Source organism: Histomonas meleagridis (genome assembly GCF_020186115.1).
Source record: "Histomonas meleagridis strain 2922-C6/04-10x chromosome Unknown contig_55, whole genome shotgun sequence".
NCBI classification, from domain to species: Eukaryota; Parabasalia; order Tritrichomonadida; family Dientamoebidae; genus Histomonas; species Histomonas meleagridis.
Genome location: NW_027150898.1, coordinates 364,188 through 381,734, shown reverse-complemented (window position 1 = coordinate 381,734; position 17,547 = coordinate 364,188). Strand labels below are relative to the sequence as shown.

The following is a 17,547-nucleotide window of genomic DNA, read 5'->3' as shown; positions in this document are numbered from 1 at the left end:
CCAGGATTTGATGATTTAGAACTATGTAATAATGGGAAAAATATATTTGTTACAAAACAAAACTTTTCGAAATATACAAATTTAATAATTGATTTTACTTGTGGCTCTAAATTAAATCAAATTCGAAAGCGTTTTCTCGATGGTTTTCATTCGATTATAGAACGCGGAGGATTTAAACTTTTATCATCTAGAGATTTAAAGTTTTTAATTATTGGTGAAGATGTAAATATAACGAAAAATGATTTAGAAAAATATGTTATCCTTGAACATGGTTATAATTCTAAATCGCCTGTTATTAATATGTTATTCCAAACAATTTTAGAAATGGATCCGAAACAAAAGGCGTTGCTAATTAAATTCATTACAGGTTGTGAAAGATTACCTGTCGGTGGATTAGCAAACTTAAACCCAAAGTTATCGATAGCTAAAAGAGCTGTCGAAAAAGGCCAAAATCCAGATGATGCATTACCAACTGCATCGACGTGTTCGAATTACTTTAAAGTGCCTGAATATAGTTCGAAGGAAATCTTGAAAAAGAAATTGTTAATGGCTATTAGCGAAGGACAAGGAGCGTTTTTATATTCATAATATTGATAATTTGATTTATTTATATTTTTATAAAATATAAAAAAGCAAATGGTTGTAATTTGAAAAAAAAAAGTAAATAAACTTCCACTTGCGTTAAAAAAAATTTAAAAATTTTTTTAAATGGAATTAAATTAGCAGTACTTTTTGATCGGCTTTGATTGAATCACTTTCAAAAAGTGATACCGATACTGCCGATTTTTTATTTCGGCGGTTTCGGAGGTTTGATTTTCGGCTTTTTTATGTTGGAACGGCGAACGATGGAGAATTGAATGGTTTATCCGGCAGCTTGTGCAAAATGGGAGCAGATATCTCTTCGAACTATGGAAACATCGTTTTTAAGTTCGACGTTGGTATATGGAAAGTACATAAGGCTACGATTAAATCAACTGGGAAATCTTGCTCACTTTGGATAATTGACTATCAATTAATTAAAAAAAATGAAAAAAGTAAAAAAAAGAGACATAACTTTCTTTCACATTGTGAATCTAGCCTTCAAATGATGCAAAAGATTTCTCATCCTATGGTCCTTAAAATCTTAGAAATAGGATATATTGAAAATACTTTAGGATTTGCTTCAGAACATATTGTTTCGAATATCACATCTATTGGTAAGATTTCACGTGATGAAGGACTGTATCTTGTTCAATCTATATCTAATGTTATGAAAGATCTACATTCCATGAAAATTGCATATCTCGGCCTTACTCCTCAAAACATATTTATAAATCATCGCTTCTCAGTTAAGCTTGGACCATTTATTCATGCTACAACATTCCAATATGAAAATGAAACATTACAACATCCATTTACCCCATGGGTACCAAACTCAATTTTCCATCTCCCAAGTGAATTCCTTCCACCAGAGATAATAATGGGTCGTGGATTCACTGCAAAAGCTGATGTTTATATGTTTGCTCTTACATGTCTTTTCATATTTCAAAAAAAGGATTCTAAAGGCCCTTTATCGATTAACTCATGTGATAATCTTCCAGAAGGTTTCGATAAATTACTTAAAAACTGTATGCTTGCTAATGATAATGCAAGATTAACCTTTGGAGAAATTGTAAATTCACATGCATTCACTTCACTTGTTTGTTCTGTCTTTAATTACATATATGACATAGGACAACATGATGTTGATGACCTTTTGAACTTTTTTGTTGGACTTAGGGATATCATTTATGCATTTTCCTTTAGAATGATACAATCCAAATTCATGCCTATTTTTATGTTTTATATCAATAACAATATTGAGTTATGTAGTGTTTTGCTTTCAATAATATTCGCTGTCCAAGATAAATACAAAAAAGACAGCCAATTCAACGAGGAAATCATAAAACCGTTAACATCAATTTTTCAGATAAAAGGGCACCCCAAAATATGTGAAACGTTAATACGATACATGGCGGTTCTTCTTAAACGTGTTTCACCAATTTATTATGATTCAACAATTATTCCGACAATACTTAATAGCCTTGATACAACTGATGAATCAGTAAGTATTAGTTGTGTAAAGGTTCTTCCATATGTAATACCAAAAATGACAAATATATTTATATCAGATAAACTCACACCAGCTTTAAGTCATCGTCTCGCATCAGCTTCGAGTCAAGAACTGGCTAAACTTATAATGTGTGTTTTTGTTCTTATTTCTAAACGCTTAGGAAGTGATTTTACTATCAAATCCATTATTCCATCTTTATCTGACTTTTGGAATTTACGCCATTGGTCACAAGCAATGGACCCTGCTATAGATCTTCTACAACTTCTAGATATAGAAATTTCACAAAAACTCATATCAGTTGTACCATTTGCTCTTTCCATGCTTTCATCTGACACAATTTCACGTTCTATGCGTGCACGCCTTCTTTTTATAATCCATAGTATACTTGATGATTATCAAGAATCTGAAAATGTCACATCTGAAGAACTTGTCGAAGCCCAAATCCATGCATTACCTAACTATGAATTTCCCACACAACCATTACCAAATCCACTTGAAGAAGAAGAAGACGAATATGAAATATATAGTGATAGCGATGAAGAAGTACCCGAAGAAATTGAATACCAAGGCAACTCTAGAAGAAGGTCAATCAATCCCTTCACTATGTCGCAAGATATGAACATTGACGAAAATATTGAATTATTGAATTTTGGTCAAATTGACGAAACTGAAGATATAAACGAAAATACCAAAGCAAAAAGTGCAATGAATAGTTTGGTCGACTTAAACTTTGAGTTTGAGGACGATACAAAAGAAAAAATTTCTTCAATTAGAAGATCGAGAATGAACAACGTCACAATCAGAAGCACAAGAGCGAGGACGCAAAGAGACGCGGAAACGTCAAGGAACTACAGAGGAGGAAATTTGGATATTCAACAAAAAACGAAAAGTTTGGATAAACTGACTCCATTAAGATGAATGTTTTAATAATAAAATAGAATTACGGAATTTTACTATTATTTGTATTATGTTATAATTCATAAAAAGATAAGTGAAAACGATTTAATTTAAAAAATCGAATAAGAGGTAAATTGTAAATATCATAAACCATTGTAAAAATGTTATTTTTAAAATATTTTTATTATATATTATTTCATTTCAAGATGTAACGTATATTCAACATTGTATATTTTTGAGTTTGCCAAGTAACTCAGTTATTTCTTCTTGACCTTTTTGATTAAAATAATTGATTATATAATCAAGATTCCAAAAATTTGCATACATCAATAACAAGGAATCATTTTTCATAATGCCTGATACCAGTTTTTCAATCATTTCTTGATTTTCTTTATTCATTTTAAACTTCATTAGATGTATGGCATTTAAAATATGGTTAGATTCAATCAATAATTCTATAGCGCTTTCCCAGTTACCAGATAACACCATAATTTCAAAAGCGTCAATATAATTTCCAGAATCAAGAAGTTTCATTGCGATAATTTTTGCAAAACCATTGTTTTTCATATCATCAGAATAGAATATTGTCTTCATTATTTCTTTTGCATAATTTGGATGATCCAAACTAAGATTCAATCTTATGCTCATTGATTCTTCTTTATTATTTGCTAAAGCATGAGAAAGTGATGTTGATGGAATCATTTCTTGTACTTTATCTATCACATTTGATAAAATGGAAAATCCATTTATATCTTCATCATCTTGTTTCTTTTCCATTAAAATTAAGCTTACTAAAGGAAGACCTAATCCCATTAAAATATTTTTTGTTTTATCATAATCAGTTAAAACTAGTTTTTTGATATATAGTGACCATTGAAAACTTGGTAATAATGATGGTGGAATATATGTTAATGGATCTTCTTTAACATTTTTCCCATTTTGACTTTCTACTACAAGTTTCTTTTTATTTAAATATAAAATTAGAAAGGTATTTGGAGAAGTAAATGAAATTTGTTGAATATTACTTTTAAAATTATGAATTTTTCCATTTGAATAAATAAATGATTTTCTTGAATCATCAACTAATAAATATGATTTTTCTAAGAACCTTATAGCAATAATTGGTCTATTTGAAACAGTTGCAATTTCACAAAATTCATTAGTTTCTATATTAAGTGTAAAGAGTTCACCTAACATTGTTCCAAATAAAAACCCTTCTTCAATCCTTGAAATAATAGATATTTCCTGTTTTAATTTAATTTTAAGAGGAACAACTTTTACAGTCTCCTCTGAAATCCTTAAAACAGATAACTTCAAATTTGAATTTGTAGCAAGAATTGCTATGGATGGAGTCGGTCCGAATGAAAACAAGAAAGGTTCTCTAGATGAATAAACACCAATACATTGAGGAAATTTACTTAATGAAATGAAGGATGCAAATAAATCACCAAAAATAATACAACATATTGTTCTATCACAATTTAAATATACTTTTGTCAAAGGAAAAGGAATAAATTTTACTCTATCCTGATCATATGGAATTACTTTTCTTTTTTTGAGATCAACAAGCCAAATATCTACTTTTAGATTTCTATTTATATTATAACATAATATTTTATTATTATGTATCCATTTTACAAAATTTAAAGGTCCTTTCGATATATGAAAACATTTTTCAAAAGTTGTATCGTTTCCATTTTTTATTTCTGTTGATGTTTCTTTACTTTGAAGTGAGCGAGTAGGCTTTCTGATAACAATTGAAGGTCTTTCTTGGTTTAAAGATTGACTTCTATGAAAATCAGATATCCTAAAGTTAGAATCTGATTTAAATTTTGCTTCAGGTGATTTTTTAGTAATACAAAGTATTCCATTCTCGTTAACAATAGCGATTGATCCATCATAAATATCCCATCCCATTGGGCGTGAATAAAGTAATTGAAATCTTTTTGTAATAAATAATTTATTATTACGAATTTCTACTAAATTAATATAGCCTACAGATGTAACTAAAATAAATCTATCATATGATTGTATAAGTTTTACTATTCGAAATGCTTTACTAAATTTTTCTTCAAAGTTAATCATAGAACAACAAATCCAATTCTTATTTTTTTGCTGTTCTAAAATCCTAATTTTCGATTTTGTAATAATTATTATTTGATTCTTTTTTTTAATTGGTTGAATATAACGGATACCATCATCAGAAATAAAATTACAGATTATATTATCATGAATTGAATAAAGAAATGCACTAGTTTCCGAACATAATATGATATAATTAGAATAAAGCAAGTAATAATCACAATAAACAATTAACATATTAGAATCATTCATTTCAAAAGATCTTTGAATATATGAAGGCTCTTTAGATTGGATATTTTCCACTATTAAAAGATTCCAATGTTTTGAAGCAGCAATTATATTATTTCCAAGATTTGGTTCAATACAAATAAAACTAGTTGGACTTTTTCCAAATGATATTTTCCATATAACTTTTATACGATGCTTCCCATTTATTTCTTCAATGTCAAATCTAATAAGTTTTCCATCATTTGTTCCTGCAAAAAATGTATTCTGAGAAGTATATGACCACTTTAAAGAAACAATAATTACATTATTACAATTAAATTCAGCAATAGTTTCATAATTAGAAAAATCAACAACTATAATCTTACCATTCTGAGTTGAAAACACTAAATAAGGAAGTGATCGTGCACCAATAAGTCTTCCATCATATAAAGCAATTGCTATAATCAATGGAGTATGCATAGATATATTCTTTATAGGATGAAATGAATATTTATCTTCAGAGTAAATAGTGATAACATTTCCTATTGAATGTGCAAATACACCACATGTTCCCCAAGCACATTGTTGATTCTTTGTGTTTTTTGGATCAATATAAGCCCAATCATTGAATGAAAGTTGTAATTGATTCATTAGGTTTATATAAACAGTATTTTATCAATAAAATTTTTATTAAAAAACCCAATTTCAAAGGTAAAACCAGAATATTTTCAAAATTTATAAATTGTTATACAATAAAAATGATGTATTCGGAAAAAATAAATATATAAAATATTAACTTCGAATGAATTTTCCTTTATAACATTTTAAAATAAAATAAAAATTATATGACTGTTTAATCAGCTTTATAAACGAACTTATTTGGTGTTGGTTTCTTCTTGTATTGTTTCTTTGGACGAACTTCAGTAAGTTGAAGTGCTTCTTCCTCTTCCTTAGTTGACTCATACTTTAATGAATCAGAAATAATGCAAATTCTAGAAACGTCTTCTGCCTTAACAATTTCAATGAAAAATGTTTGAACAAACTTTCTAGCAGTTTCTCCTTCTTCGATTTTACCGAAAACGTTTAAGATGAAACCATTTTCGACATTTAAGATATTGTATTCCAAGACGCTAACTTTGCTTCCTTTTGTAATTGTAGGAACTAATAAATTTTTAGCATCTTTGAAAGGAATAGCGTTTGAAGATTCCATTGATTGACGCCAAATTGTTGCCTTTTCTTGATTATAAAACTTTTGGATATCATTTGGCACGTAAGTTAATTTATAGTAGTATGCTGCTATAAATTCGGAAGCAATAGTGTTATTATCGCTCATTTTTGGAGACAAAGTGGCCAGCCATGACACTTTTTGAAATTGAGACAAACTGATTTGAAAGGTTTACATTGCTATATCACTTTATTTAATTTTTGTATTTTTGCTTTAGATTTTCGATACTTAATTTGAATTCTATTATAAACTTGAGGGAATGCTTGGATAATATTTCTAAATTTTTGAGTCACTAACATGAATAACTCTTGTGATATTCTTCTTTCTTGAATTTCGGAATTTTTCATTAATAAAACTTCAGCAAAACCGAAAGAAATTTGTTCGATAATTTGTTCATTAATTTGTTTTGTATCCAAAATTTTAATTACATTATTTAACATTGTCGAAGTCTCTAATCTATCAAAAGGAGGAATTTCTTTTAATGAAGCTAACAATATAACTTCATTAATCGGATAATTATTCGCAAACAACGTCAAGAAAAATGAAGCAGCATTCGAAACAAGTAATTCGTAACCACCCATTTGTTGTTGACCATATTGTAACCATTGCCATATATTTTGTATGAATGGTTGCACAACATTAATTAATTCAGGATGAACTTGTAAAAGTATATTAAACAAAAATGAAATATTTTGTTGGCTATCTGGATCACTTGAATGATTTTGTATTAAATCCGGTACTTTTATAAAGAACTGTTGAATAAATTCGGGTTTAATAGTATTAAATTTAATTCCATCAGAAAACGCTCCAATATATGAAAAAAGTGCCGCTTCATTAGGTGAATTTAATACACTAATAATAAATAAACATAATTGATCTACAAATGGATGTGGATAACGTATCACTTGCCCAATTAAAAAAGCAAAATTTTTCATATATATTAAATCACATTGACCTGAAAGTGGTGGGAAATCATTTGATGGAAGATTTCCTTGTATGAAACATTCGATAAGTTGATAAGCATCTGTTAAAAATTGTTGTAAATTTGTATTTGTTGCATGTTTTATAAGTTTAATTAATGGTCGTGTTGCTTCTGCTACTGAAGGACAATCTTTCGAGTTCATACAAAATGTAAATAATTGATCGAAAAGTTGTTTCGAACTTTCTTCATTAAGTAATTTAGCAATATAAAGTGAACACAGTACACCTGTTGGAATTAAATTTAAATCTTCATCTTCAAAACTTAAAACTTTACAACAAATCGGTTGAAGTGCTTCAGCCATTTCATGGTTTTCCATATACTTAGCTGTAATACTTGATGTCTTTAATGCTTCTATTACAATTCGATCAGATTTTGTTGAATCATTTGCAATTAATTGTGAACTTATAACATAATTTAATAATTCATTTGATTTTTCAGGAAATGTTTTAATTATATCACCAATATATATTAAACAATAACCTAACACATCATCATTCGTACATTCTTTATAATTAATTACATATCTGTCAAGTATTGGTATAGTAATTGGTAAAAGATCATCAATAAGTGAATCAACTTGTGAAACTAATGATGATATTATAACAAGAAAATATGCTGGATCAATATTAGATTGTTGTGGATTTAAAAATATTGGTTCAATTGTTGAAATAATTTCATCGATTTCAGCATCGCCAAAATTTTCTGTTTTTTCAATTGCCGTTGCAATATATGGCATAAATCCTGGGATATCATCATTAGGTATATTATTTTTAATACTCCAAATTGCTTGGAAGAAGTCTGGAATTTTGGTATCTATTAATTGACAAAAATTATGTATTGCGTCATTAGCATTTTTACGTAATTCATCATTTGGATTTGCTAAAAATGGAACAATCTTTGGTAAGAATTCAGGAACATATGATTTAAATGATTCATTAAATTGATTTAATACAAAACAAACAGAAGCATTTAAAAGTTCGTTATTTTGATTTAATGCGTTTTGAAGCGTAGAAATTAAAAATTGAATATCTTTTAATGCAATATCTGGAGTATAAGAAACAACAAATCCTAATGAACATATTGCTGTTGGATATTTCATATCATCAGGTTGAGAAAGTATCGAAATAACTCTTTCTTTTATCATTGGATATATATTAAGTTTTGGAAGTTTTGTTAATATGATTTCTAATAATGTAAGTGGATCATTTGGAAGTGTAAAGCTTTCGCAAAAATATCGAAAAGCTAAAAAGAAAGTTGCATCAAGAAGTGCAGTAATCATTTCAACATTAAATAAAGAAAAATAATTCGAAATAGAGAGAAGCGATTGTGTTAAAGAAATAACTTCAATTTGTGGGTTTTGAACATTTTGAAGAAGATATTGAAAAATGGGTAAAATAAGTGATTCTGGCATCGCTTTGTCGTGACAGAGGAGTGCAACGATTTTCCAAATGGAATTAAAATATGGTTTACCAAATGATTGACATGCAAATTCAGATATTTTAGTTAAACAACTTGCCATATCTTGATGAGTGGCAAGAAAAGGATATAAAATAATAAGGATTTCAACTGATGGACCAATTAATTGTTCTGATGTAAGCCCAATTTGAACAAAATTATATAAAAGTGGGAAATTCGATGAAATAAATTCCTCACTTGTAAATTTTAAAACAACAGATAGTAAGGTAATGGATTGAAGTGGATGTGTGTTTATTTTGTTTTGAATAAACGAAAAAAATTCTTGAGGATTTTCAAGATCATCAACGAAAAGAATAGAATTAAGACAATCAATTGCTAAGCTATAGTCATTAACAGAAAAAATTAATTGCATAACATGTGATTTGACAAATGATTTTTCATCATTTGATAAATGTGAATATATGGCATCAATAGTTTTTTTAAGAAAAACAAGTGCCATTTTACTCAAATATTCCTTTCCCTCAGTTGATATTTCAAAAAGAATTGGAAAAAATGATGCTTGGTTAGTTAAATCTAATAAGATTTTGTCTATGTTTTGACGTTGTTCATAGGGTAAATCTGGACTACGTGTGCAATTAAATAAATTTTCGACTTCTTCTTTGCTGGCCATTTTTGTTTCGAGATTTTCACATGGCCAAAAAAAGTAGGGTACCCCATTATACGTTTAAAATCTTCATCAGATCAGATCTCGCTCGTTCGAAGCTACAGAAGAAGTCACGGAAGAAGTTACAGAAGAACCAAATGAGCAAAACAATGAAAAACCAAAAGAAAGCGAAGTAACAACAACAGCGCCAAACACGAAATCGTTTTCGTTCCGTGATTTCCTTATCAAGCTTTGGCAAATCACGTTATTTATTGACTCTGCTGATGTTCCAACACCAGGGAACGAGCTTACACGTCAATACAACAAGCAAATATCAGCACTTCGTTTACAAGATCATACGAAACTCAGCAACTTACGTAGTTATGAAAACGGAACAATGGAATATGAAAATGGCCAACATTGCTGGCAGACAGGAAGAGGAAGAAAATCTGATGTTGTGCTTATGTGTTGGAGTGAGAATAAGTTGTTGAGTACTGTTGAGATGAGTCAATGTGAGTATAGAATAATATTCGCAACTCCGGCCGCTTGTAACGAACAGTCAACAAAGAGTTTGTATAATATAACTGTGAACCAGTTAATGGAGTTAAAGGAAATAATTGGATTCTAAAGATAACATTTTTTAGTTGGGTAATTTCAATAAGAAAATAAATAAATTAATATTTTTGACTTTTTTAAGTGTTGTTATTAAAAGTGATTCTTATTTTATGATGTCGAGTCCGCTAAGGGATAATTTCGAAATAAGTTCTTCATAATAGATAAATATACATTATTCATATTATTATTTAAGAATCACAAATCGTAAATCACCAAAAATGTATATAAAAGGTATTTTATGTCCAATATGGATAATCCGGAATTCACTGTAATATTAAAAAATTAGATTGTTTAAAAAAAATAAAACTTTGACTAATAAGAATTTTTACATACCAATAGCTATGCAATTTCGCAATTTTTATTTTTGTTTTCCTGATTCACATTATTCGCAGGTTGAGAATTTTTGCTTTCATTTTCTTTCGCAATATAGCACTTTTCGATTATCTTTTCAAATAGCTCATCGACGCCTTCGCCTGTTAAAGCACTTGTTTTGATGTATTCTACAGCATGTATTTCCTGGGCCATTTTAATTCCCTCTTCATGCGTTACTTCATTACCAACGGTTAAATCACACTTATTAGCACATAAGAAAATGGTTGGATTATTAACAACTTTCGTTATTTCGCCATAAAAATCTTTGATTCTATCAAAGGTGTAACGCTCTCGAATGGAAAAAACGATAACAAACACATCTCCTTGAGGATAGTACATAGATCTCATACAACTATTCCTTTCCAAACCATTAGGATCCATGATCATCATTTCAAAAGAATGCCCTTGAAAGCTTACATTCTTAGAATCAATGTTAGTTCCAATTGTTGCATTTATCCTTTCTTCAAATGTCCCATTTAAAAATCTATTGATAAGAGAAGTTCTTCCTGAACAATACCCAGCAAAAACAACTTTTGCACATGGTAAATTTGATGTATCATTAGTATCTGAAGTATTTTTCATCTTTTTGCTGGGTTTGTCATCAACCACCAAAATTGTGAATTTTACGCCGGCATCATATTTTCAGTTCACATTGAGAAAAATATTGATTTACACAGTATTCTCAACTATCCATGTGATTTCAGACACTAAATTTCAATTAAATGTATGTCAGAAATAAAAATAATCCATGAAGATTTTATTTTTATCCCCAACAAAAAATGTGTTAATCGATCAAACATTTAATGATAATGACCTTGTTTAAAATACAAAATTTGGTAAAAGTTTCACTAAAACATTTAAATTCGATTAAAACATAGATTCTTTAAAAAAAATTATAATGATATAAAATGATTCAATTCAAATGAAATTACTCTGATACAAATTAATGTGAACATGGGAAATGAAATAGAATGGAACCCTCTAAGAATGATATCTCTAGAGATACAAACAAAAAAATTAATGAAATTCCATAACTTGCTATTTCAAAAGAACAAAAATAACAAGCACAACAATTCTCGTTTTTCCTTATATGCTTTTGCATTTGAAAAATTCAGCTGAATTTTGTTTATTTCATTGTGAAGTTGATCATTCATAAATCGACCAGATTTTATTTTTACAAACATACTAGGGTGTGTCGTTGGGAATAGTTGTATATCACACTTTTTTTAATAACTCCCAAAGCTAAAAAGGTATTGATACATTAACAAAATCAAACAATTTTCATTTTCCTTGATCTTGTTTTGGTGAACGATCAATAAAAAATTGTTTGTTAACGCTAATATATTTGTATTCATTCGGACTTGATTTGTTTGCCATGTTTTTTCGTTTTTCACATCTTTTGGCTAATTTATCTCTTTTTTCTTTGGAATCATATAAAACAGGTTTGAAAGTACAGTCTTTCATCTCTTCTAAAGAACGTTCAATTCTCATTGATCTCATGTTTATATCTTTAAGTATAATTTGAGCTTCAACATTTTCAATACTAAGACCATTTGTTCGAAAATATTTTGTTGGTGATTTATCTGGTTTATGTGTATTAGCTTCTTCTTTTTCATCACCTTCTTTTATCTCTTTTGAAGGTTGGGAACGAAGATTTCTTATTATCTCACGGCTTTTAGGGGATATATATGAATGCTTTTTTCTTGGAGGTACCTTTGTTTTAAGTTTTCGTTTTGATGCTTGATTTTGTCTTTCAAAAAATTCATTTAAATCATATGTTTTTTTGATTTTCTCTTTTTTTCTATTGTTTTGTAAGTCTTCGTTTTTCTTGTAGTATTTATCTACATTTCTTTCAATAAAATCTTTTTGCTCTTGTGTAGTTAATCTTCGAGGAGTCAAAACTCTAGGTTGATGCTCTGTTTGCACTTTTTCTTGATCTCTTTTATTCCAATGAATTATATAACCATTTTTATCCCAAATTTCTTCTTGAATTTCATTTTTTCGAAATTTTGTTAATTCATGATTTGATCCTTTATTAAAATTTTGATTTTCTTCAACCCATTTCTTTTTTTCTTCAATGAATTTTTTGTTTCTGTTGTAGACTTCAGTATTTGAATTATGTTTTCTGTTTTCCATGCAATTGGTGTTGGCGCCAATATCTATCGTTCGAAATAATCTATTCAATTTGAAATAATCAAAAAGCGCAACCTTTATGAATCTTATTATCATTTTGAGGCAAATGAGAACAAATTTAACAAATAAAGCTGTTATTTAGTTTTTAGCACTATAGGAATTACAGGTAGTCATTATGATTAGGACAAATATTTAATGCAAATTTGAATCAATATAGACTACATTATTCCACCTGAAGCAGTTTAAGAACCGTAAAATATTATTCAATTTATGTATCGTAAGCCATTCGTGAACTGTTCAATGAGCGGGAAGCTAAAATACGAAAGACACCCACAAAAATTCGATAATCCTGATCCAGCTCTACAAAAACAATGGGAAGATCTTAAGGTTGTACTTTGCGATAATGAATATATGACACATTACAAAATAATGGTTGGTCAACCAATTAATTTAAAAACTATTTGGAATGTACTAACCACAATTCATACAGACACAACAAACATTTATGTTCATTTTCTTTTTGGAGTTTTTTTTATATACAGATCATTTTATCAAAATAAAAGATGTGCTATTGTTAATTATCTTTGTGCTCTTACATTTTTCATGTCGGCAGCATATCATACTCTCCGAAACTTTAGCCGAAAAATGTACAACATGACATTAGTTTTAGATGTAAATGGAATTGCAATTCAAATTTTCTCTTACTTATTTAGTGACACAATTTGTTTTTTCTCTGATAGCCGTCCTGATCTTCTAAAGATGTATCTTACTGTTTATGGAATCCTTTTTATCACTTTTATCCTATTGATTCCAATCATTCTTCACTACAAAATTTATTGGCTCCGCACATTCTTATGCACATTTATTTCTTTTCTATGTTTTCCACTAATGTTTCATGCCTATCTTATAAACGGAATTGATCAGACAATGATTAAGTTCATCAAGTTGAGAGTGATCACATTCTTGTGGCAGGGCATCGGACTGTGCTTTAGGTCATCACATTTCCCTGAGCGCTTTGCACGGACGCCTTTATTTAGATATATTTTCCATTCTCATTGTTTCTTCCACTTAACGAGTGCAATTGGTTCATATTTCGGATGTTTATCTTGTGAAGTATATGAATAAATAATATAAATTCATTCATTATCAAATTTGAAATTGTGTCAAAATTGAGTTTGTTATCCTAAAAAGGAAATTATGCATTTAAAATAATTCAATTATTTATATCTATGTTTTTATTCATACAAACATATCAATGTTTATTTTTTCTTCTTCATGTTACTGTGATCTTCTTTGATTTGCATTTTAACAAGTTCATAATAATAACCTTTTTTCTTAAGTAAAGAAGAATGAGTACCTTTTTCTTTAATTTCACCTGAATCAAAAACATAAATAATATTGGCGTTCTTAATTGTGCTTAATCTATGAGCTACTACAACTGATGTTCTATTTTTCATTACTTCATCTAAAGCTATTTGAACCTTTTTCTCACTTTCTGCATCAAGTGCTGAAGTAGCTTCATCTGCCATTAAAATTACTGGATTTCTGATTAAAGCACGAGCAATTGCAATTCGTTGTCTTTGTCCTCCACTTACAGTATCACCTTTTTCTCCAACGAAATAATCAAATTTACCCTCCAATTTTTCAATAAAGTTAAAAGCATTTGATTTTTTAGCTGCTTCAATAACCATTTCTTCTGTAGCATCTCTTTGACCATATTTAATATTATCTTCAACAGACAATTGAAATAGAATTGGTTCTTGTGAAACAAGACTAATTTTTTGATGAAGCCAATGAGGATCAAGTGTTGTTATATCTTTGCCATCAAGTAAAATTTCACCTTCTGTTGCATCATAAAATCTTTCTAATAATTGAATACATGTTGATTTTCCTGATCCTGAATGTCCTACAAGTGCTCCCATTTCTCCTGGTTTAATTTCGAATGAAACATTCTTTAATACATATACATCACGTGTTGGATATTTAAATGAAACATTTTTGAATTCAATATGACCTTTGAAATCTTCAATTATTTCTCCTCCTTCAAATGGAATTGATGATTCTTCTCCTAATATTTCAAGAATATTTTTTCCTGAATGAATTGCATGTTCTTCACCTTGTAAAAGTAATTGTAACATAACAATTCCAATACAACCAAATAATAAGAAACCAAAGATCGAAATTAAATCACTTGATAGAAGTTCCCCTTTATCTACTAATTGAGCTCCGTAATATGTATCTCCAACAACAATTACCCAAACACTAAAATCAATTAAAGTATATAAAAAAGATATAAATACACCTGATTTTTGATCTTCTCGAGCAGCTTTTTTGGTTTCAACCATAAATCGTTGATATTCAGCTTCTTCACGATTAAATCCTCTAACTGTTCGAATTGATGATAAGGTTTCATCTGCAATTGTAATAGATTTTCCTGTATATACATATAAAAGATTATAATGGCGTCCAATAAATTTACCAAAAATTAAAATCAAAAATATAAAATATGGTAATGTACATGTAGCAATTAATGCAATTTTCCAACAATAAAAATATGTAATTATAATACCAACTAAAAATTGACCAATAAATTGAAATTCTTGCCCTTTCGTTTGACCAAAAGCAAATTGAACATGTTCTGTTTCTTGACCAAGTAATGTAAGCATGTCACCAATAGATTTTTGGTCAAAAAATGATATATCGCTTTTCATAATTTTATCAAATACTTTAAACTTTAAATCATTTGTAAATTCAGAACCGACTTTTGTCCATAAAAATCCATCTAAAAATTTGCAAATGCCTATGATAATCGCTATAATAACTAAATATAAAGAATAACTTTTAATTTCATTAAAATTATTTATTTGACCTCTTGAATGTTCATATTCACTAATAACATTAATAATTCTTCCGACAAACAAAAATGTAATAATAGGAACAGAACCAATAAACATTGATGGGATTATTCCAAGGCATGCTTTCGGATATTTAAATAACATTTTATATAATCTCAGACGTGCACCAAATTCTTCCTTCTGATTTAAATCAGCAGGCTCCTCTTGTAGTGGATTTAAAGACAATTCATCTGAATATTCTGAAGATATTTGGTGATGAAGGTCAGCATAGCTCATGGAATAATGAAGTGATCATGAATGGTTGGATTTGACTATACTCAAAATTTGTATAAATGATTGGAAATTTCAATGGAAAATTTTTGTTGTGTCCACTTTTATATAAAAGGAAAAAGTAAAATTTGTATGATTTACTTGTGCAAAGGACCAAAGCTGACTTTTGGGAAAATTTACTGATAAAATCAGACTATTCTTTTGCTTGAAAATTGTAATTACGCTTATTGGTGCTAATATTGGGAAAAAAATCTAGTATTGAGGATATAATAATTCACTATTATTTCTAAATTCGAAAAAAAAATAATCGTATTAATTTAAATGAATAAATAATTATTTCTCAAATATAAACGGATGGAAATGAAGTAATTTACAAAACATCTAAATTGTAAAAAAATCAAATCTAAAGCGAAGGAAAAATATTTTTAAACGTACATAATAAACGTTTATTCAGTTTTTGGCGGCACAGTTAAAGTTTTCAGTATCTGTGCCAATTCTTGGATAACTTCTTCTTGCTGTTGTTTTGTTGAGCGCAATGATTCAATTGTCGACATGAGTATTTCATTGGTTTTTACCAATTCATGAATCTCACGTTGTGCAGGTGTTAATTTTGACTGATTAAGAGTCATTCTCAAAAATTCTAAAGTTTCCAAAAAACTTGAAAAAGAACGACAATCTGTTGGGAAAGCAATTGAAACAGCAAAAGGAGGAAGTGTTAATCTTAAGTGTACTTCTGGATTTGAATCTACTGCTGTCGTTGGTTCTGTTGTATTCAAAGATATAATTGAAAAAATCGGAATTACAATTGCATCAAATGTTGTGTACTTTCCATTCGGCTTAAGAATGAATTGTTGAAGATCATACGTTAGATACAAAATTGCATCAAGTTCGACAGGAGCAATTAACTTTACATCAAAACCTTCTCTAGCTTTCTGCGTTTTAAGTTGAAGTGACAAAAACTTATTAAAATCTGATGACAAAAAACTATAGTCATCCATTTTTCTAATGTAAATAGCAGAAATTCCGGTAAAATTGAGAACTTTATTACGATAACAACCCGCCTAATATAAATCTAACAAAATTCTGTGAATTTACGATCAAAACGATTTGAAAAAATCGCGTGTTAACTGATGGAAATCAAGTTTAAAGTATAGCATTATCGAATTCATAAAAGTCTAAATGCAAAATCCCGGCTTCGTAAAAACCCAGGTGATGATGTATTTTCAATACTATTAAATTCAGTTAAACTGTCAAATACAAATGTATATGTTCTAAGTTTTTGTTTTGAAGTCATGAATCAATTACATAATTGCTAAGCGCACTACACCTATAAAAATTAAAAATGAAAATTGAAATTTATAAATCATTACAAAAAAATAAGTTAATACAAATCAATTGATTAGGGAAACAAATAACACTGAAATATATCTTATTTAAAATGTGGGCTATTTTTCTTTTTGATTATCTGCATTCCCAAAAGAAGGGGAATTTGTGGGCAACTGTGTTTTGTTTTCATTTCAGCTAAAAAAATAAGTTTTTCTATTGAACGATATCTTTTTGTGAAAAATTCAATGTCATTGACGATCAAAGATTTATTTAAGTAATCAAATTTGTGATTCAAAAATGGTTCACACATATAGAATTTTTCATACATTTGATTTTTATAACATTTTTCGAAAGTTCTCAATTGCTTTATATTATTCTCTGATTCCTATGGGAAACAAAGGCAAGTTCTGGAAAAAATTAGTAGCGTTCGAT

The 17,547-nt window shown here is 28.7% G+C and overlaps 5 protein-coding genes across 5 annotated transcripts; 1 reads left to right on the top strand and 4 right to left on the bottom strand.

Annotated features, from left to right (window-relative positions):
* Window positions 1–1,084: 1,084 nt before the first annotated feature.
* On the top strand, window positions 1,085–3,010 carry GO595_007680 (TKL family protein kinase; the record flags this gene model as incomplete). The annotated part of the gene is made up of 1 exon (XM_067921170.1): window positions 1,085–3,010. The coding sequence occupies one exon, from the start codon at window positions 1,085–1,087 to the stop codon at window positions 3,008–3,010; it is 1,926 nt and encodes a 641-aa protein (XP_067772243.1).
* Window positions 3,011–6,131: 3,121 nt separating this feature from the next.
* On the bottom strand, window positions 6,132–6,611 carry GO595_007679 (uncharacterized protein; the record flags this gene model as incomplete). The annotated part of the gene is made up of 1 exon (XM_067921168.1): window positions 6,132–6,611. One exon carries the CDS (start codon window positions 6,609–6,611, stop codon window positions 6,132–6,134), a length of 480 nt encoding a protein of 159 aa, XP_067772242.1.
* A 3,887-nt stretch (window positions 6,612–10,498) lies between these two features.
* On the bottom strand, window positions 10,499–10,921 carry GO595_007678 (ras protein; the record flags this gene model as incomplete). Its single annotated transcript, XM_067921167.1, has 1 exon — window positions 10,499–10,921. One exon carries the CDS (start codon window positions 10,919–10,921, stop codon window positions 10,499–10,501), a length of 423 nt encoding a protein of 140 aa, XP_067772241.1.
* A 3,002-nt stretch (window positions 10,922–13,923) lies between these two features.
* Window positions 13,924–15,330, bottom strand: GO595_007677 (ABC transporter family protein; the record flags this gene model as incomplete). Its single annotated transcript, XM_067921166.1, has 1 exon — window positions 13,924–15,330. One exon carries the CDS (start codon window positions 15,328–15,330, stop codon window positions 13,924–13,926), a length of 1,407 nt encoding a protein of 468 aa, XP_067772240.1.
* A 905-nt stretch (window positions 15,331–16,235) lies between these two features.
* Window positions 16,236–16,787, bottom strand: GO595_007676 (uncharacterized protein; the record flags this gene model as incomplete). The annotated part of the gene is made up of 1 exon (XM_067921165.1): window positions 16,236–16,787. One exon carries the CDS (start codon window positions 16,785–16,787, stop codon window positions 16,236–16,238), a length of 552 nt encoding a protein of 183 aa, XP_067772239.1.
* Window positions 16,788–17,547: the final 760 nt, after the last annotated feature.